This window comes from Pinus tabuliformis, chromosome 3_1 (assembly GCF_031772625.1).
Source record: "Pinus tabuliformis cultivar Carrire ecotype Pingquan chromosome 3_1, CPIR1, whole genome shotgun sequence".
Taxonomy (NCBI): domain Eukaryota; kingdom Viridiplantae; phylum Streptophyta; class Pinopsida; order Pinales; family Pinaceae; genus Pinus; species Pinus tabuliformis.
The window spans coordinates 210,753,855-210,776,646 of record NC_142301.1 but is presented as its reverse complement, the minus strand read 5'-3'; the positions used below and the strand labels follow the sequence as shown (position 1 = coordinate 210,776,646).

The 22,792-nt window shown below is 39.2% G+C and overlaps 1 protein-coding gene across 1 annotated transcript in view; it reads left to right on the top strand.

The window, feature by feature from the left end:
• Nucleotides 1-22,792, top strand: part of LOC149186531 (uncharacterized) — a 311,171-nt gene that overhangs the window by 14,635 nt on the left and 273,744 nt on the right. The window contains exons 2-4 of the mRNA XM_089409379.1: nt 6,297-6,548; nt 6,694-6,892; nt 7,081-7,186. Of these exons, the coding sequence (XP_089265505.1) occupies nt 6,297-6,548; nt 6,694-6,892; nt 7,081-7,186 (557 nt within the window). The remainder of the gene's footprint in view (nt 1-6,296; nt 6,549-6,693; nt 6,893-7,080; nt 7,187-22,792) is intronic.

Here is a 22,792-nt window from a genome sequence, read left to right as displayed (position 1 = left end):
GTTCACTAGATGTGAAATCAATAGGGAAGAATTGACAAATTGTTCTCTCCATTGCAATAGTTGTTTAAATAGTGATGGAATGACTTTCATATAAACCCACAATTCCTATAAACCCATGATTCCACATTCCATGAAGTGCGTGATACATTTTACTAGAAAAAAAAACAAATTCCAACAATTTTGGATTAATAGAAAACTATAATAGAATGAAAATAAATTACACGAGGAGAAACAAATCCAAATAATTGGTATTCCCATAAAAATAGGGTGAAATATATCTTGATACTTTCAATTACCACAAAAAAAAGGTGAATGGGAGAATGTAGTTTGAATTTTACTAGAAGAAAAATAAATTCCAACAATTTTGGGTTAATAGAAAAAATATAATAGAGTGAAAATAAATTCCACCAGGAGAAACAAATCCAAATAATTGGTATTGCCATAAAAATAGAGTGAAATATATCTTGGTACTTGTCGTTACCATAAAAATAGGGTGAATGGGAGAATGTAGTTTGAATTTTGCAATGTGAAATAAGGTTTTAAACTCTCCCCATCAAATTCTCATGGGATAATGGTTTACAAATAATATTTTTTAAATAAAAATTGGGCAATGCATATTCACGCCCTTATTTGTGAAAAAAATCGCCCACCAAAACAAATAACCCCCTAATTTTGCCCATGGACGAAATTTCGCTCCTAAAATTTTCCATGGGGGACATCAACTGAGGTGACAGTGTCTCTTTATCCCATTGTTTCCACTTAGTTTAGTAGTTGCCCCTTTTGAACCCTGTTAGGACCCCTGTGAAATTGAGCATTAACAGTGCCCAAATTTGTTTCTTATCCATTCTTTAACCAAAAAATCTCAGGGCTCATGTACGAAGGATCATGGGCATTTACAAATAATATACAAGGTTAGTCCTTTAACAATGTTGCTTCAAAATCGAATAGGCATTGTGAGGGTGGCTCACAAGAAAGAGCTAGACTTAGGGACAACACAATGAGGTGTGGCCCACTGTTACCACAGCCAGTACCTTTTTCTCTTTGTGGACTTTCACCACTAGGGAGGCTTCTCTATTATTAGATCACCTAAAGGTTCTATCAAGTACAAGGGATAAGGTGACAATATAGGCTTAAGTAAGGCAACTTTGCTTAAGAACAAGGATCAACTAGAAAAAAAAGACAATTGGAATCCTTTAAAGGTGTTAATTAGGGCACAATGTGACCTAGGGCCTGAGAATTATCGATGTAAATAGAACAATCTAGGATCACAAGGCCAAGAAAAGGCTTCCAATAGATGTATACTTTCAATTTATGGAACAAGAAGCCTTCAATAAGCCCCAAGTTGAAGCCTAAGGAAAACTAGGGCTTTTCTAGGGAAAAATATACCTAGGGCAAGGGACATTGACCCTAAAATAGAGAAATTAGCCACACGAATGACTTGATTTTGAGGCCAATACCTCACCTCCACGTGTTGAATCTTTCTACCAAGGAACATTTCAAACCTTATTTGAGAATTGTGCCCTAACCCTAGCTAGCAGCTTACCTTAAGAGGCGAAAAATCAAGTTGGAGAGGAGAAAAGTGAAATTTAAGATGATTTTCAAGATGAACATCATCAACCATGCAACAAAAGGCCAGTGCCTTGACCTTGGGTGATGGAGTCTAGGGGATTGCTAAAGATGGTTAAACCTTGACAAAGGAGACAAGGAATAAGAAACCCTAGGTTTCAAACCCTATCTATCACTTTTACAAGGGAGAAAAGTCAATGGGGAGATCTAGTTTAAAGGTTCACCAATGGGATTGTCATACACATTCTATAAGTGAGTAATGCATGCAATATTGTCATCAAGAGTCCATATAATACTTTCCAACCATAAATTTGCACATAGAATCCCTAAATAATCAAGCGTTCCGTACAATAGCCACAAATAAAAAATATTTATCAAATATAAGGCCCACTTACAAAATCGAATGCATGAACAAGTCCTTTATTGCTCCAAAATGACATCTATGAAGCCAAGAAATAGCTCCATTAGCAAAAATCCACCATAGATCACATCTCTACAAGATTCAAGTCACAATTCAGCTATGCCAAATTTCTCGAAGGGGGACAAAAATGTCATAAGTCCTTTATTCTAAGTTACACGATATGGGGAAACGGGTATGGGTACGAAATGTGACCTGCTCCCCCTCGCCCCCCCCCCCAAATTTTGGAAACAGGGAAACACGATATATGTGTGTGTGTGTGTGTGTTAGGACATTTAAGAAATGTTATGTGCAATCATAAAGCATGCATGATACATTATAATTTATTACATTATGATTAATTTGTCCAATGTCAAAGCATAAATTATAAGTCTCTAAATTTACATCACATTTACACATGAACAATCACATAATGAAAATAGCAATATCCAAAATCAGTCTTTATTATATATCCAAATTTCAAAATCAGCCTTTATTATATATATGAGGTTGCAAGTACTATAAAGACTAAAGACTAATAGTCTTCAATCTTCATCCTCGCCATCATAATCCTCATCAAAAATAGAAGCAGAAGCATGCTCAATAGTGGAGGGTGGAGCTGAAGAAGATGATTGGCCAATTCCACTTCTAGTCTCCCGGTCCTCAATATTGAGGGAAACAAGAGAGAGCTCCAAATCATGTCCTTCGGTATCCACATCCCATTATTTAGATGGGCCACTGCTATATTCTGGACCCCTACAAGATGCAAGGCGAAGGTTAAAGTGCACATAAATAAGATCATCTACCTTCTATGAGCCCAACTTGTTGTGCTTCACAGAATGAATTAAACCATAGGTGCTCCAATTCCTTTATGTCGATGAAGAACTTGCCACTTGCGAAAGAACATGAATGGAAAGGTTTTGCAAGTGTACAACATTTTCTCCATGAAAAAGCCACCACCTAAATGGATTCATGGTGCTTCTCTCCTCCAAAGTTGATATATCTAAATAATCATCTAATCTTGCAGCAAAACTGGAAAATTCTTTCTTCGGTTTTGAGTCCTAGAACTGATGAAGAAAATAAGTATATGTCTCATGTACCATTTGCAAATGTTGTAGGCAACTTAATGTATGTGATGATATCTACAAGACCTGACATTTCACATGTAGTTTGAGTTGTCAACAGGTTCATGGAAAATCCATGTGAAGAACATTGGCGAGTAGTGAAATGGGTGCTTCAGTATTTAAGAGGCACAAGTGATCATTGTAGCATCTTTAATGGTAGTGAAGGATCAGTCTGCGGATATGTGGATGCTGATTATGCAGGTGATTTGGAAAAAAGGAGTTTTACTACAGGTATGTCTTTACTCTTGCATGTGGAGCAATTAGTTGGATGTCAAAGCTTCAAGAAACAGTTGCATTGTCCACTACAGAAGCTGAGTATATAGCTGCTTCAGATGCCAGTAAAGAAGCAATTTGGTTAAAGGGTCTACTTGATGAGATTGGAAGGACGCAGAAGAGAGTGAATGTATTATGTGACAGTCAAAGTGCTATTCACTTGGCAACAAACCCAACGTATCACAGCAAGACCAAGCACATTGATGTAAGGTATCATTTTCTGAGATGTCATCGAAGGCGGAAAAGTAGCTCTCAAGAAGGTCCATATGCAAGAGAATTGTGCAGACATATTCACAAAGCCAGTTACAATAGAGAAGTTGCAATGGTGTTTGGATTCTCTTGGCTTGTAGAAGAGATGATGAATGGGCATGGGCAAGGGATTAGGAAAATTGTTGTCAAGGTGGAGTTTGTTGAAATGTGACAACAAGACATGTAATTATGGGTAAAATCTTAGTAATTACTACCAGTTAGTTTTGTAAATTATTTTTGTAAATAGATCGCTAACTAATAGCAGTTATGTAACGAAGGAGAGGCTCTTATAAAACTGGTGAATGCCTGAGAGAATGTAATAATGGAGAATCATTATTGATTAAATAAAGATCCAATCCCTTGCCCCGTGGATGTTTCCTTGACACACTGTCAAGGTTTTACCACGTAAAAATTGTGTTTACTTGTGTGTGTATATTTCAGTTTCATTTAGTTTCTTTGCCTTTCCTTCTTTTTTAATGAATTGATGAGAACAACACAAGGGAGGTTAACCAAGCACCCTATTAGGTGGTTTCTTCTTCTAAAGGGGGTGGTATGTTCATGGTACATCCTTCAAATGGTGGTGGCATGTGATAAAATGATGGAATGGAGTAGGGGATGAAGGGGGACAACCTAGGTCACATGCCATCGTACAATGGTAGCTAATAAAAGGGAAGCCCACACATGGGTAAATGATGTGTAGGAGAGAGAAATCGTGGTACATGAGTTACCCCGACCTTAATTTTTCCACCCTTCTTAGTATTCCTTTTGTATTTTATGATTTTCTTTGGTTAATTTCTTAGGGCTCAAAGGAATGACAGCATGATCTGCAAAGTATAGCAGTGGATACCCTCTTTTAGGTGGCGCAGACTGCATCTCATCGCCCACTAGGGGTTGGGACAATCATGGGTTCCTAAATGATAAAGGAGGCTCATCTAGAGCCTATAGGAACCAGGGTGATGGCTATGGAAGGGGGTAGCATTCATGTAATGGCTTTTGCGCACGTGCTAAATGTGTTTGTTTCGGATATCTTTTGCATTTTGTGGTACAATTTCTGGTTTAATGTGGCCAATTATGATTTTTCTTTTCTTTTTAGCTGCATCAACCTTCGAGCATCATTCTAGGCTCAACCCAAAGTGTGGGCAAAGGGAAGGGGAAGACTAACCCTATGTGGACCCAGTGAAGGAACGTGGACCCAGGTGGGAGGATAGATGAATGGGGTTGTAATGAGAGGCAAGGGAGTGATATATGTGGATCGGGAAGCAAGACCACACAACCAAAATAAGGGTTTCCCATGTAGTACCATCCCTAAAACCCAAAGGTCAGTAAAAGAGATCCCACGGGACTAGGGTTCAAACTTAACATCCCAAAAGAGACCTAGGGGACAAGACCACAAACCTAGTCCACTCTTTCCGCTGAATCTCCCCATTAATCCATGCCCAAGGGTTTCCATGATAATTAAACTAAAATACTCAATTACCAAATGAAAAAGCATACCTTTAGGTTTGGGAGGCCCACCTTCAAACATACGATCATGACCGATGGTTGAGGGACCACATGGCTGGCTCAGGTGGTGGAGAAATGGCACAATGAGCTATTTGGTGGCTGCAAGGCACTGCCGGCTACCGGCTGAGAACCATCATGGAGACAAAATTTCTCCACCCACAAAATGGTGGGTAAGAGATCCAACTCCACCCACATCTCCTAAGACTGAGGGCACAACACCGAGAGTCTCCGCTAACCTCCTCATATAGTAACTCAAATATTGGGGGCATTACATTTTACCCCACCTTGTTCCTGCCACCTTCTTGGTTTTCTATCTTATGCATTTTGTGGTTAGTTGATTGTTCATCCCTGCCCTCATTATATTGTTTTCTTTCTATATTTTCATTCTTTTTTTAAAATGATAGTCTTTCATCAAATGGTTAGGAGAAAAACAGGCAAAACAGTTGCTAGCCGACCTTCAAAATTGCCCATATTGGAGATGTTGTTAGAGGTGATGTATTCAAAAGGGGAAATTGTCTTGCCTCAATAAGTCCCTATTTTGATACCAACTTAATTCCAAATACAACATTTGCACTGAGCCCATTAATGGCTCCTTTCTCTTCTCCATGAAGACTAGGAATGTAACACAGCAGGCACACACAAAAATAATGTTTGTTTTTTTCCCATGTAAGATTTCTTTCATTTGTTCCCCAATGATTCCTATACCTAAGAAACAAAATGTCTTTACTTCAAATGTTAATTCAACTGGGATGAGTTGCTTTTCAACATCATATGAAAGTTGCATTTAGAACTATTTTAGTTTTTTTTTCTTGTCCAACCCTTGAATGCTAGGGAGTTCTTTAGAAGGGAAAACTAGGTGCATGACACTTGTGCATTTGTAGTCAACAGTTGCATATGACATCTTAAATATCTACACTTTTTTTTTCTTATTCATTTTTTTTAAATAGTTATTGCTTCCTGGCTGGAAGATTATTTGCATGCTCATAGGAGGAGAATAAACTATTTATGACATCTTAAATATCTACACTTTTTTTTCTTATTCATTTTTTTTTTAAATAGTTATTGCTTCCTGGCTGGAAGATTATTTGCATGCTCATAGGAGGAGAATAAACTATTTTCTTAGCATCGTCTGTACTTCTTCTGTATTTCTTTCTTATAAACGATGGCATTTCTATGGTGGACAGAGAAGTATACGGGACATTGCAAGGCTTTACAATTGTGAGGCGACATTAGAGGGTATTGAGGCATGCCGCAGTTCTTTGGGCATAGAGAGTATTTTCTTAAAGTGCTTTGGTGCTGCCAATATTTCTACAGTGCTCATTGATGATGGAATTCACTTTGATAAAATGTATCCTGTTGGCTGGCATAAGAACTATGTCCCAAATGTGGGTAGGATTTTAAGGATCGAGACTGTTGCTGAGGCGATCCTTAATCAGGTAGGATATCTCTTTAATTCTATTGCCATAAGTATTGAGACATTTTTTACAGGAAAATATATATATATATATATATATATATATGTATATGGCCTCTTACATATTGTTAAGATATATATATATATATATCTTAACAATATGTAAGAGGCCATTGCAGCTATGGCTAATGGAAACTAAGAAGTACATTAATTTCTTGGGTACACATTTTCTTACTACATCTTTCTTTACGCATGCCAAGGGCGTTGTTGCCTTTAAGAGTATAGATGCTTATCGCAGCGGTCTTAATATAAATCCATTGGTGAAAAGTCAAGAGGCAGAAGATGGTCTTTACGAAGATTTATACGGTAAGCCTATACGAGGATTTTGAGTATATTCCTCAATGGTGCACTTGTTCCTCCAATTGGCTTCTTGACTAAACCATTATATGGTGATGAATGTTTTAACATTATGATGTTAAGTTGATTTTAATCTAACTGATATGTTAAGTTTTTAGTAGTAATTGATGGCTTTGGATTTACGAGTTATGTTTCAGCCAGGAAGCCTGTACGCATTAGTAACAAAAGCTTCATTGACTACATCTTTACACTCAGCTTGGAAGTGGCCGCATCTTTTGATTGTCCCATGCAAATACATACAGGGTAATTTTTGCTTTTGTTTCATGATAATTAAACATTTCTTGCCGTTATTTTCCATCTGAATTAAGCTTTCCTCATGAGTTTCTAATACGAACTGCTGCATCGGTTGTTTCTAGATTTTTATATTACATTTCACTGGGGAAGGCTGGCCTGTATTTAACCTACACATTGGGATATGGATATTGTCAATACCTGCTTAAATCACCAACTGGACTTCACAGCATACAAATGTTGCATAGAAGCTTTTCTGTATTGAAGCCATTTTTATATCTCAAGGAGAAATCATTCTCTTGTTATAGTACACCACCCCATTTTCTTAGGATGCAAGCAAAAAAAAATATAATAACGATACAATCTTAAGGAAAAAAACAGAAAGTTACCAAAAAAAAAATTAACTCAATCAGATTGCATCTTAAGGAAAAAAGAGTTAGTTTGGTTGACAATCCAATATTTAGACTATTTGGTTACAACTGCCCTTGATAATTCCTCTTACTACTCTTGACAAAATGTAATTACAATATCATTAATCTTCCTTTCTTATGTCATGAACCTTTCTTCATTACATTCTTATTGCTAATGTTTTTTATGGTATTCTAGCTTCAATATTATTCCCAACTACTTTTCCTTCTAGCTGGAAAAATATTTATATTAAAATAAGGTTGTAGTACAGAAACTGTACTGTTGCAGGACCTTGAACTGATCACCTTTGATTGTAGATAGGTAAAGAAACTTGTTTCCATTCATCAAATATTAGCCATAAATACTTATTAGATCTTTAAAAAGTCCTGCCAATCAATGTTACATTATTGTTATTGGCAATTTATTGCCAGGAGTCCAAAAGTTAAATTATCAACAATATTGTGGAAAATATAGGAAATTATTGGGAAACTTCAAAAAATACAAAATAATCATTCTTTTCAAATTTTTATTCTTTTGAAGAAATATCAACATCAAACAAACATGTTATCACAGAAATATGAAAATAAAACTGCAACATAAAATGTATAAGATGTCAAGTGGTATATCAATCATTGATAGTAGATATTGAAATATGTTGATTTTCCACCAAATCTTGTCACTGCTTATATGAACAATCTGAAACTAACTTGCTTTCATCAAAACACAAAATTTCTTAACACTTCTACGTAATGGAATAAACACAGTCACACAATTTACAATTTACACAATACTTTTTCATGGGAAACTCAACTTGGAAAACCCCTTCTTTGTTGTAGTACTTTTATTGATAGAGACTGAGCAATCTGATTTCTTACAAGGCAAGAAGTGAGCCAGAGAACACACTTGTCCTCACGCTATACTAGCTGGACACACTTTGCAAATGCTCAACCTCTGCTCACTTGCTTCCTTGTGCTGAGATAGGCCATATTTCCTTGCCCACAGGCTGCCTATTTCCTAGTGCAAGAGGCTCCCTATTACTTAGGGCTCAACTCCTATTTCCTAGCGCAAATCTACAACAAGGAAGCTCTCTACAAACTATGTATTGGCTCCTCCAAAATGCGTTGCCTCAACAAAGAACTCTCTCACATGCAAACTTGTGCAAGACAATAATGATACAAGTTGTGCCTTCATCCTCCTTTTATCAGTTCCATCCATGCTAAAATTAGGCAATTAACCAATTTAGAACAACAGTTGTGGTTGACTAGTCACTGTGTTGGAACTGAACTCTGTCCTATCATAACTTGGAGTTATAACTTGTCCTTGCCTCAATCGAAACTGAAGCTCCCAACTCGTCCTATTCCAAACTCAAACCGCCACTTGAAGGTCCACATAACTAACCCTTCAACACCTCACATGAAATATCCATCTCCACGAACTTGTACATGGTCAAAGGAAAGACAAACATGGTCTTTTTGGCTAAGGCACGAGCCATATGACCTTCTCTTGCTACAACTTTCAACAAAATATGATATTTGTCTTCTGTCATAACTTGACGAGATAATACAGAATCGCATTAAAACAAAACTAAATGTATCTCATGAGATGATCATCACGAGGCATCTAGATACTATAACAATCCGATAATCATAATGCACTAAGAAGATGTGGCCAAGGATTATGTTTCCCTTGCCCTTGAGAAGCTTGGGGTTCCCATGAAATTCCTTAGTTTCTCGCTCTAATCTCTTTTTCTAGAAGTATCAAGAATTGAGTTCATTACAGGAAGGACAATGTCTAGGGTAGCTATAGGGAAAATATCCATGTCATGCCTTGGGATTTGTTGAATTCTGTAGCTATGAAAAGTTTTCTAGCTTGGTGTCTTAGTTGGAAGAGTTCAAATTGCCTTTTTTAGGGGCTTGCATGTTTATGGCTTCTTTCTTATTTTTAGGAAAAGAAGGCCTAACTTTAATAAAAAGTTACTTTATTTAAGTAACTTATTTTTTGGTAACTTGGATGATAATCTCAGTCTTCAATCTAGGCCTAATGAAGTTGAGCCTAAGAAAGAGGTTAAGACACAATTTTTCATTTGAGAACTTGAGCAAGTGAGTTGCCCAAGAGATAGACTTGGCTTGACCAAGGAGAAAAGCGAAATTTGTTGGAGCCAAATAATCCAACACCATACATCTCTATCTCGCAATTGATTTTGTTGCGAAGCTCGGGATTAGGTACCATCCTATGAGTACAATTACATGTTAGTTTTTGTAGCATCAGATGTGCTCTAGCCACGAAATTAGTTGGATAGTCTAGAATACATGAGATCCCCAAAACCCAGAAATCGTTCTGGAAATTCTACCTAGAAGTGTCTCAATTATATTATTAACCATTTTTTAAATATTTCTTAAGTCTAAACTTAGGGAATACGGTTAATTAATCAATATTAATTGAGATAAGGCGAGAATCATCTAGAAACCCACAAGGATCGATCCAGAGATGATCCTATCCATTTATTAGGTTCTAAACTTGGTCGTTGGTGCTCCAACAGTAGATTATAAAATGAGGTCAAAGTGGTGATGGAGAATACACTAGTGCAGATACTCAGTTGCCCAGGTAGTTCGATTTTCTCAGTAGCAGTAGCTCAGAAGAGAAGATAGAGCCATAGGGTGAGTAGTAGGGGGAAGAGGAGGGAAGAAACATTCCGGGAGGAATATTTCCAGTCCTTGGAAGAGGCAAAGGAAGGAAGGTTGAAATTCTCAAAGGGCTGGCGTAAGCTCTGATAAGAGGGTGATGCAGGGAGCTCAGTGTAGAGGTTAGGGAGGCAATTTCAAAGACAGAAAATCGTTGTGGGGTGAGAGAAAATTCTCACAATAATTTTGTTAGTATTTCCCTCATTTTAGATTGTTAGTTGGGCATCTAAATTATTGTACTCATAATTGTTGTTGAAGAATAATAATAAAACCCTCATTTGTTGCATCAGTTTTCCCACATTGGGTTTTTCTGGGGACAATTGTCCAAAAATAACTATGTCAAAATTCTTGTGTGTGTGCTAGAATTTCTCAATTTTCAGTATTTTATTTTCCGCAATATTTATATGGTGAAAATTGCAGTTGTGATTTTATTCGTTGTCTGTCATAGCAAATAAATTGCATAATTAAATTTTTACTTAGAAGAATAATTTCCAGTTGCTCCAATAGATAAAAATTTCACATGGTATGAGATCCAGGGTTGATCAGTCAGAGAGCTCAAGAATAAAAATTCGAGAATCCCACCCGAATCTACTACTGTAGCAACTGATTAAACTTCTCCTATTTGTTAACTACTGAACCAATTATTTACTACTTCCTACAACAAATATCGAAGCTAATACAACTGCAGCCTTCACTTAATTAATTAATTTTCCCAAAACAAGAATAGAACAATAGAGAAAGATACACACAAGTGACACAATATTTTTTGGAAAAATATCCCTGAAAAAACCCAATGCGGGAAAACCAGTGTAGCAGCTCTTAGGTTTTATTATTATGTAGTAATTTTCTGAAAACAACTCTAGATGCCCTCCCAGCAATCTAGTTACAGAGAAATACAACTGGCAGAATAAATTTGTGAGATTACCTCACTCTACCTGACAAGTCCCGGCTGATTCGATAGCTGAACCAACGTGTCCCCAGATATTTCTGCACTACCCCTGCATGGGACCTGCGTTAGCCTCTAAGGCTTTGCCTCAGCTCTGTGCTGTGTCAATTTTCTCTCCTGAATCTCTGACATCAACCCTCTCGGCTCAGACGTCAAACCCCAGCAAATTTTCGGACTTCTGCTTGGAGGACTGCACTGGCTCTGCATGAGCCCTTCTGGCTTAGTGTCAAACCCTCTTGGGTACTGCGCTGCCTCCTCCTGGTGTCTCTCTGCCTCTCTACTACGTATCCTAGCTCAAGAGAAGACTCTCCAACCAAATTATCCCTGCCCCTCACTGCAAAAGCTCACTATCGATATTCTCCCGGCAGTTACTCTGCTTCAGAAAATTGAACTTCTAACTCACTCTGTGTGTATTTTCCAAGTGACCCTCAAGCCTCCTTAAATAATCTCCTCGTTGACATTCAACATCTCAAATTAGAAGCTAATCAATGACTAAGATCATTTATGCTTGATCCTCGTCTTCTTCTAGAAGTTACACCTACAATTTATATTAATAATTTTTTATTTTTTATTTTCCTAAGTTTAGATTTAGGTCCCTTTAAAAATAATTAATTATTTTAATAAAACTGTTTCTCAATGGAATTTCCCAAAACGCTTTCTGGGTTCTTTGGAATACATGTGCCTAAGCCTTCTTGCAAAATTTGAGACTTAGAGCACATTCAATGCTACCAGAAATCAACACTCCCTTTTAGCGAGGAATGTGCTCTAGTAATGCCTTCAATCTAAAGCATTGCACGAACTTCATAACATCGTCCTCTGCATTGCTGATGTCTGACATGTTGTCCATCAATTATTGCGCAATTGTTGCATATGTACTACTGCTGACCCTGCCACTGTCAACACTGCATCTGTACTGCAACTCCCTTTGAAATTTTGCATCTGTGTTGCTGCTAGCACTGGCACTACCACTCCCAACTGCTAGTGTATTGCAAACTGTTGCTACTATTCCATCAACAATGGAAAAACATCCCAAATTACTGAACTAACTATGTTTAGTATGATACCATGTAAATGTTGGAACTCTATTGTTGCTAGTCTTTGCGTTGACCCTCTGAATCTATTGCGTTGTTGTTGACTACTGCCTTGTGCCATCTACACTGTTGCCAACTCTACTATGCGCTGTTGCTGACTACTGCCTTGTGCCATCTACATTGTTGCCAACTCTGCTATGCGCTGCTTAGTCTCTAGCACTCCTAGCCACTGTAACTATCTCGTCGACACTCCTCGGCACCATCCAACACTAGTCCATCTTGCTACTTCTGATCTGGACTCCCGTAGCAAGGAATTGATCCAAGGGGTGGGCTCCTCAAGGATCCTTCCCATGTGTAGCTCTTTCAAACTGAAGAACCAAATCAGCCCACCTCCCTGCTGGATGTGTCTCGGCTATCATGGCGAACTTATCCTCCTCGATCTTTATGGGTGCAGCCTTCGAATCGTGTTTCTCATCTTTGTCCTTCTTCCAGAGAGGAAACTGTGTAGCGTAGTGACGCATCTCACCACACCTGAAGAACTTTCTCTTTGAGATGTCCTTCTTCCGCCTCCACTGCTCCCACTGCCCCTTCGATGCAAGGGCTGCATTATCCTCCTCTTCCTTGGGCTTCGAACCACTGCTACTGCTTCCGCCAAGTTTACACTTGACCAAGTCACTCCTCAACTCCTCTTGCTTGAGAGTTGCCCACATATCATCCCAATTCAACAAAGTTTCCCTACACAAGATACTCTGGACAAAGAATTTCCACTCATCTAAGACAGAATTGAGGGCCTAACTAACCAACTCTGAGTCTTGAGGTGTAGATCCCACAACAGATAACTCATCACAGGTCTCCTGAAGCTTTGTGAGGAATGGATCCACACGCTCCCACTTTTGCATCTGAGCAGATCTTAGTTACTACTCAAGGTACATCTTTCGCTACTCGGAAGATCCCTGATACAGTGTAGACAACGCATCCCACATCTCCTTAGCAGTCACTCTGCTAGCGATGTGATAGACAACATGATCTGTCACTCCTTCAAGGATCATTCGCTTTGCCTTCGCCATTTCTTCCTTGTACTTCTTCAACAGATCTGCATCTACGGGCATAGCCACCATGCTATTGACATATGTCTTGAGAGCATGCTCATCTAGAAGGAATGACATTCTAGCCTTCCAGTTGACATAGTAGGATGCTCCGTCCAACCTATCCTGATCTCTCAAGCCACTGGTTCCCATTTCTGCCACAATAACTATCGAATGACCTCCTCTGTTAGGCCCCTATACTACTAGTGTAACCCCTAATTGTTATTAGTATAACCCACTTATTATATTGATGTACCCATGTAGTGCCCATATTGTTACTATTGTGCCCCATAGAAGCCCACTATTGTTATTATTATGCCCTTACATTATTATTGTTATGTCGGCTCTGATTATGTTATAACCCCTTAGACTCCTATATATAGAAAGAAGGTCTTTTCATTTGTATCATCCAAGAATTGTTCATTTATGTAATGTAAAGGAGGTTGCCCCCTCGAAGAGGCTGAATTCTAAGGTGTTGATCTATCTTTTCTATCTTTTCTTGAGCTGGTTTCATAACATTTGGTATCAGAGCTTTGGATTCTAGGGTTTCGCTGCTCCAAACAAGTCATCGTGGAATTTTCGCTATAACTTTTTTTCTGTGACGTTTCCAAAGTCGCAAAAAAAAAACCCATTTGAGAAGAATTGACGCTGAACCTTGGGTCCGAATTTCAGAGATTTTTACGTAATATTTTCGGAGATATGATCTGAGGAATTTGGTCTTTTTGCAGACTCCTGAATTACACTCAAAACAGGTGACCTGGGGAAAATCATCATAACTTTCTTTCTGAGCATCGGATTGAAATTTCGTAAGAAGGTACAGAAAGAAAACGGACTGTACTTTATGTTTATATATTTTTCAGAGTCAAAGGTTGAAACAGTGACACGTGGCACTTCATACAAGTTCACTCTACTGAACTAGTCTATAATCAGGTCACTGCGGGAGATTGTGCATAACTATTTCTTGGAGAATCCAATTTGGATCAGACTTGTGGCATTAGAAAGAGGACACAGAGGACTACTACAGGTAACAATTTTAGAACTTAAAGATCCGAAAGTACAGAGTTACAGTCGTTTCAAGATAGAGCTCCTAAAATCAAGAAAAAGCAAGATGAGGAAGTTTGATGGCAAGGATCCGGTAAATTGGATACTTCAGATGGAGCAATATTTTGATATACATGGTGTACAACTGTTACAAAAGGTATGTATTGCATCTTCATATTTAGAACCAGATCAATTTTTATGGTACAAAGGGCTTTGTTCTCGTAAAAAACTTGTTACGTGGTCAATTTTCACGGAGGAAATGATAGCACATTATGAGGATACAAAGAGCAACACCTTCTTTAGAGCAACACCACAACAATTGGAAAGAGTAAAAGGGCTTTGTGACATAATGGAAAGAAAAATTATGGAAACCAGGAAGCATACCCCTCACAACTATAAAGATGGAAGTGTTGTTTCTCCCAGCCTTCCACAACCTACAAGGGTTACACCACAACAATTAGAAGAAAAAAGAGAAAAAGGGCTTTTTTACAATTGTGATAGCAAATGCACTAAAGGTCATAGGTGTGCTGAGAAGAAATTATTTTACATAGAATATGAAGAGGAGGAAGAAAAGGATCAAGAAACATCAAAAGAAGAGGATATACGTCAGGACACCACCCCAGAGAAAGAAGAAATGAATCAGACCATATCTTGTAAAGCATTGGCAAGAATTACCACTCCTCAAACTCTCAAGATAGAAGGACATATCAAGAAGAAAAAGGTGCAAGAAGTGAAAGATCACATCGAGAAAGAAGAAATGAATCCAACCATATCTTGTAATTCAATGGATGAAATTACCACTCCTCAAACTATCAAGATAGAAGGACACATCAAGAAGAAAAATGTTCAAGAAGTGAAAGATCACATCGAGCATCAAGAAATGAATCCGACCATATCTTGTAAAGGACTGGAAGAAATTACCACTCCTCAAAAGATAGAAAGACATATCAAGAAGAAAAAGGTTCAAGCAGAGAAAGATCATATCGAGCATCAACAGCAAGTTCTCCAACTTTTAAAGGATAACGCCACTTCGGTGCAAAATCAAATGAAACAACAGGTAGATCAACATCGTAGTGAAAAATGTTTTGATGTAAGTGATTGGGTATTTTTACTGCTACATCTCAAGCAAGCTATTTATGAGAAGGAAATGTTTGCAATACTACATGCACTTAAAAAATGGCAACCTTACCGAATGGGAAGACGCTTCAAGGATGAGGATGTGGAAGCATTGTTTTGTGCTATTTATATTATCCAACCAAATTGGATAAACGAAGCAACGGATGAATGGAAGAAGAACGAAGAAGTATGGCCACTTATTCAAAAGTTGCAAAAGATCCCAATTCAAGCAATATTGCCAGAAATTGAAGAGGAAGGAAAAATCATATTGGAACCTGGAGCAGTCACAGAAACAAGAACCCGACAGCTACGAAATCGATCAATTTCAGAGTATCTCATCAAGTGGAAGAACTTACCCGCTGAATAATCCACATGGGGAGGACAAGAATTTTATATAGAAGTATCAAGAACTACTCAAGCGTTGAGGACAACGCTTTTTGAAGGAGAGGGGCATGTTAGGCCCCTATACTACTAGTGTAACCCCTAATTGTTATTAGTATAACCCACTTATTATATTGATGTACCCATGTAGTGCCCATATTGTTACTATTGTGCCCCATAGAAGCCCACTATTGTTATTATTATGCCCTTACATTATTATTGTTATGTCGGCTCTGATTATGTTATAACCCCTTAGACTCCTATATATAGAAAGGAGGTCTTTTCATTTGTATCATCCAAGAATTGTTCATTTATGTAATGTAAAGGAGGTTGCCCCCTCGAAGAGGCTAAATTCTAAGGTGTTGATCTATCTTTTCTATCTTTTCTCCTCTGCACAGCACTAGACTAGCCTACACACTCCCTGTTGGAGCTTGTAGATCTGTCCCTCTCCGCTGCCGCTTAGCAAGTGAGAATTCAGACTCCTTGGCTGGAAGTCCTCTACGGAAGAAATTCCCTCAACGTGCTTCTTCCTTCTCTTATGACGTCTTTTTTCTCAACAAAATAGCCTGCAAAAAAGACTGCGTCCCACTAGCTTCTCCTCACGCTGAGGCTTCAACACTGCTCCCTCTGCCATAGAAAGATCTCGATCTAGTAGCCCTTCTCTCTATCGACTCACTCAGAGAGATACTGCCTCAAAATTCATCCCTCTGGCTAGGACTGTGCAAACCATCTAAGGTTTCGAACTACTACCTCTTGCAGATTTTTCGATCTCCCTCCTCTAATCAGCGCTAGGTTCTCTGGCACTATTCTTCTTGCTTCACCTGTACTGCTCTGATACCATGTGAAAATTCGAGAATCCCACCCAAATCTACTACTGCAGCAATTGATTAAACTTCTCCTATTTGTTAATTACTGAAACAACTTATTTACTGCTTCCCACAACAAATATCGAAGCCAATACAACTGCAGCCTTCACTTAATTAATTAATTTTCCCAAAACAAGAACAATACAATAGAGAAAGATACGCAGAAGTGACAGTTTTTTTTGGACAAATGTCCCCGGAAAAACCCAATGCGGGAAAACCAGTGCAACAACTTTGAGGTTTTTTATTATTATGCAGTAATTTTCTGAATACACCTCAGGATGCCCTCTTCGCAATCCAGTTACAGAGAAATACAACTAGCAGAAAAAATTTGTGAGATTACCTCACTCTACCCAGCAAGTCCCGGAAGTCCAATAGTTGAATCAATGTGTCCCCGGCTATTTCTGTGTTGCCCCTGTGTGGGCCCTGTGTCAACCTCTAAGGCTTTATGTCAGCTCTGTGCTAGGTCAATTTTCTCTCCTAGAGCTCTAACATCAACCCTCTTGGGTCAGATGTTAAACCCCGGCAAATTTTCAGACTTTTGTTGAGTGAACTACGCTGCCTCTGTGTGAGTCCTTCTGGCTCAGCATCAACCCCTCTTAGACACTATGCTGCCTCCTTCTGGTGTCTCTCTGTTGCATATCCTGGCTCAGGAGAAGACTCTCCAACCAAATTATCTCTGCCCCTCAGTGCAAAAGCTCACTATCGATATTCTCCCGGCAGCTACTTTGCTTCAGAAAATCGAACTTCTGAACTCACTATGTGTGTCTTTTCCAAGTGACCCTCAAGCCTCCTTAAATAATCTCCTCATTGATGTTCAATGGCCAAGATTAGAAGCTAATCAATGGCTAAGATCATTTTTTCTTGATCCTTGTCTTCTTCTAGAAGTTACACCCACAGTTTATATTAATACCCTTTAATCATTTTATTTTCCTAAGTTTAGACTTAGGGTCCCTTTAAAAACAATTAATTATTTTAATACAACTATTTTTGGTTGGAATTTCCCAAAACAACTTTTGGGTTCTTTGGAATACATGTGCCTAAGCCTCCCTGCAAAATTTGAGACTTAGAGCACATCTGATGCTACCAGAAATCAACAAAGAAAATGAAGGAAAATAATTTCGCAGCTCAGCAAGGGCAGCAAGCCAAAATTCCCAAAGGTAGCGCAGTATTTTGCCAAGGGGCCGAGTTGCTTGAGGAAAGACCGATTTTTCTGAGAGAGGGACATAAACATTCGATCCTTCCAAATCAATTGATTCCAGAGCTAGAGGGAGTAGCTTAGTACCTTCGTTGGGAAGATCTCTAGGTGGACGTGGAGGGTTTTGCAGCAGGTTGCTAGAGCAGAGCTAGTGTTGGGGTGGAAAAGAGGAATAACACACTATAAATTCTTTAGCATTACCATGGACAAAAGTAACATTTAGAAGACTTCATATTTGTCTTCTAGATTGGAGGACGAATTTGCTTTCTTAGCAGGATCAACTTCACATGGAGTTTGGTATATAGACAGTGGAGTATCAACTCACATGACAACAGTTAGAGAATATTTCTCTAGCTACAAGGAGGAGCAAATGGACTTCTAGATTACTATGGGAAACAAAACGAAATGTACTCTAGTAGGGAGATGTACCATAGATTTTCAAAGGGAGTCAGGAGCAAGCACCAATGCTACAGATGTATTGTATGTGCCAGGATTGGGTATGAACCCGATTTCAATATCTCAATTATAGGATAAGGGGTATGATATTCACTTCATAGGGAAGAAAGTGTATGTCAACACCCAAGCTAGAAAAAGGTAAGACAGATTGGAGTTCAAAGTAATAGATTGTACCGGTTACAGATTGATTCTCCAATGGCACTAGTAGGTAGTGAAAGTAGCAGTGGGAAGGAGTTGAATGAGTTATGGCATAGGAGAATGGGACATCTACACCATGGAGCACTTAGGATGCTCAGAGAAATGGTAACAACGGTTCAAGAACTTGGCACGGATCACAATGATGTGTGTAGAGGATGCATACTTAGGAAGTATGCTAAGGCAACATTTCCAAGAAGTTACAGCAGAGATGATGGCATGTTAGGACTCATACATTTAGATATTTGCGGCTCGATGTCCACTAGAGCTCTTAGCGGTGCCGAATATTTTTTCATCTTTATTGATGACCATTCCAGGAAAACCTGGATCTACTTCTTGAATACCAAAGATGAGGCATTCAATCGTTTCAAAGAGTTTAAATCTCTCGTGGAGAATGAGACAGGGAAGAAGATCAAGGTGTTTCACCCAGATAAGGGTGGAGAATATATTGATCAAGACTTCACAAATTTATGTGCGAAGGAAGGCATCAAGAGAGAATGGACAACTCCATATAATCTACAACAGAATGGTGTAGTGGAGTAGAAAAACAGAACCATTGTTGGAGTTGCAAAGGCTATATTATATGACCAGGATCTACCCAAATTTCTATGGGCGAAAGCATGTAACACGACAATATATATTCACAACAAGACTCCTCATAGAGCATTGGGGAAGAAAATGCCAAAAGGAGTCTTCACAGGGAAGAAGCCAAAAGTTAGCCACCTCAGAATTTTTGGCAGCATTGCTTATTGCCACGTGCTAGATGATAAATGTACCAAATTGGATCAGACTACGTAAAAGGGGTTCTTCGTTAGGTACATCGAAACCTCAAAGGAATATAGAATCTACATTCCTAGCAATAGGAAGATTGTAGTAAGGCGAGACGTGAAGTTCATGGAGGACCGAGTTTTCAGGAGATCTCGTGAGATGCCTGCAAGTGATCAAAATCAGTCAACAGAAACTCCTTTGGTACAATAGCAAGGGCAGCCAGTGGGACAAGCAGGAGGATAGTCACAAGGATCGAGTATTGTGACCAGTACCAATATTTCCTCAGGAGCCCTAAATCTAGGGAGTTCTCAGCAGATGGAGCAATAGAGGCAGGATGAGGAGGAGTTTGTTGAACTCCCACAACTAGTGGTCAAGCCAGCAGAAAGGTTCGTCAGACATTGAGAGATGTAGAGGAGTTTAATGGAACTCCTACAATGAACAAAAGACAATGCAAACAACCTGACAGGTACCAAGCATTGGTGGGTCAGGTTGCAGAACCTTCCATATTTCAGGAGGTCGCATAGCATCAAGTGTGGGTAGATTCCATGGTAGAAGAGTATAGATCTATAATGACGAATGATGTTTGAAAGGTAGTGCAAAGGCCGGAAGACAGATCAGTTGTAGGTTCTAGATGGATCTATAAGATCAAATATGTAGCAGACGACAGTGTGGAAAAGTACAAGGCTAGGTTCGTCGAAAAGGGGTATGCACAAAAAGAAGGGATAGATTATGAGGATACCTTCACCCCAGTTGCTAGATACATTTCTATCCGGTCAGTTATATCCCTGGCAGCTCAGATGGGATGGCAGATTCACCATATGGGCGTCAAGACAACCTTCTTGAATGGGGTGATAGGGGAAGAAGTGTACATACAATAGTCAGAGGGATTTGAGACTCATGAGAGGCACAATCATGTGTGCAGATTAAAGAAATCTCTATACGGACCCAAACAGGCTCCCAGGGCATGGTATGGTAGGATTGCTAGCTACTTGCAGCAGATGGGATTCATCAAGAGTGACACAGATCCCAACCATTAATATTTGATGGTAGAGGGTGAGCCACTCATTCTATTTTTGTATGTGGATGATCTCTTTTTGACAAGATCATTAGGGCTCATAGAGAACTGCAAGAGGAACCTGGTAGTTGAATTTGACATGATGGATTTGAGGTTGATGCACTATTTCCTAGGATTGGAATTGTGGTAGAAGGATGGGGAGACCTTCATTGAGCAAGAAAGATATGCTACAGATATTCTGAAGAGGTTCAGAATGTAGGATTGCAGACCCATGTCTACGCTCATGATCACCAACTGGAAGAAGATAGATGCATCAATTGACAAGGATGTCGATCCCACTTTGTATAGACAAATTATTGGGTCTCTCATGTTTTGGTCCACACTAGGCCAGATATTTGCTTCGCAGTCAATACCGTAAGTCAGTTCATGGTAGAGACGAAGAGGGTACATTGGGCAGTAGTGTTGCATATTCTGAGGTATGTTCATGGCACAGTCAAGTATGGGTTGAGATATACTCTAGGGGATGACGTCAGACTTGGTAGGTACACAGATGCAGATTGGGCAGGCAATTCAGTGGACAAGAAAATCACCTCCAGGTACTACTTCAGTGTTGGATCTGGGATGGTTTCTTGGTGTAGCAGGAAGCATAAATCAGTAGCACTGAGCTTTGCAAAAGCAAAGTATATGGCACTCAGCACAGTTATGTGTGAAGCTATATGGCTTCCAAAGCTGCTAGTAAGCTTGTTTGGGAAGAGGATGGAGGTGACCAGTGTCTACTTTGATAATCAGAGTTGCATAAAGCTCTTTGATAATCCAGTGTTTCATGACAGGTCAAAGCACATTGATATTGTGTCCTTTCATCAAATATTTTGTACAACATGGAGCAGTCCAGCTAGAGTGTGTTCCCACAGAAGAGCGGGTTGCAGATATACTCATGAAAGATCTAGGGAGAGCTAAGTTCGTATATTTTAGAGAACATATGGGTATGGTGGAGAACCCATTTCAGTAGCAAGGATAGGCTAGTTTGGATGGCTTTCAGTTGTAGATGTTGCAGTTGTGGAAACAACAGATGAGAGGGAGTTGCAGTGCAGATGCAAAGTTGGTAGTAGTTCAGCAAGGGTCAACAACAACACAGATGCAGTGAATATCAGAGTTGCGCAGTGGTTGGTGGTAAGTATGCCTAGACATCAGTAGTGTGACACGAGATGATACAGAGACAGGGTGCTGCTACAGGGTGTGCAGTAGCACTAGAATGCATTCCTTGCTAAGAGGGAGTGTTAGTTTTTGTAGCATCGGATGTGTTCTAGCCACTAAATTTGGTGGAGAGGCTAGAATACATGAAATATCCAAAACCCAAAAAGAGTTTCTAAAAATTCAGCGTAGAAGTATCTCAATTAGATTATTAACCATTTTTAAAATATTTCCTAAGTCTAAACTTAAGGAATACGGTTAATTAATCAATATTAATTGAGATAAGGTGAGAATCATCTAGAAACTCACACAGATCGATCCAGAGATGATCCTAGACATTGATTAAGTTCTAATATTGGTTGTTGGTGCTCCAACAGTGGATTATAAGAGGAGTTCGATGTGGTGATGTAGAATATACCATGCAAATACTCAGTTTCCCAGGCAGTTCGATTTTCTCAGTACTAACACTCAGTAGAGAAGATAGAGCCAGAGGGTGAGTAGCAATTGGAAGAGGAGAGCAACAACATTTTGGGAGGAATATTTCCAATCTCGGAAAGAAGCAAAGGAAGGAAGGCTGAAATTCTTAGAGGGCCCGCATTCACAAAGATTTTTTCTTTGGGGAAACTTCAGGGGCTTCCCACCAGTATGGCAATCATTACCCCTTGACTCACCCACACGCTTTCAGTGGGCCAACCAGGACTACGTTGCCCACATTTTTGCCTTCAGGAGTAGGTTGGTCAGGATGATATGCATATGGGAGAATACTTTCGGCAGTAGTAGTCTATGGGGGATGATTTTCGAGTTGCGTTGTCCTTTCGAGATTTTTTCCATCTCAAGAAAAATGACAAGGGCAAAGGCACAGGGGACTCGTGCATGTAGAATTCAGAGCTGCAATGTACTATTAGGAGGATGTATCTCCTCACTTTTGATGGCTCATCCAAATGCATAGCTAAGGCATGGGTAGAGAAGCTGGACACATATTTTCAGCTTAGCCAGATGACTGAGGTGGAAGCCATTAAAATGGATACTTTTCACTTAGAGGGAGAAACACATGATTGATGGGTCCATGGGTTGACCATGCTAGGGCATGACATGTTGACTTCCTACGAGGAATTCACATGGAGTGTTGTGGATCGTTTTGATAGGAGGGATCCAAAGGCACATTTCAGAGAGTTGACACAACTCAGAGAGACAGGTAGCCCAAAGCACTAGATATCTGAGTTTTTAAGGTTATTAGTGATGG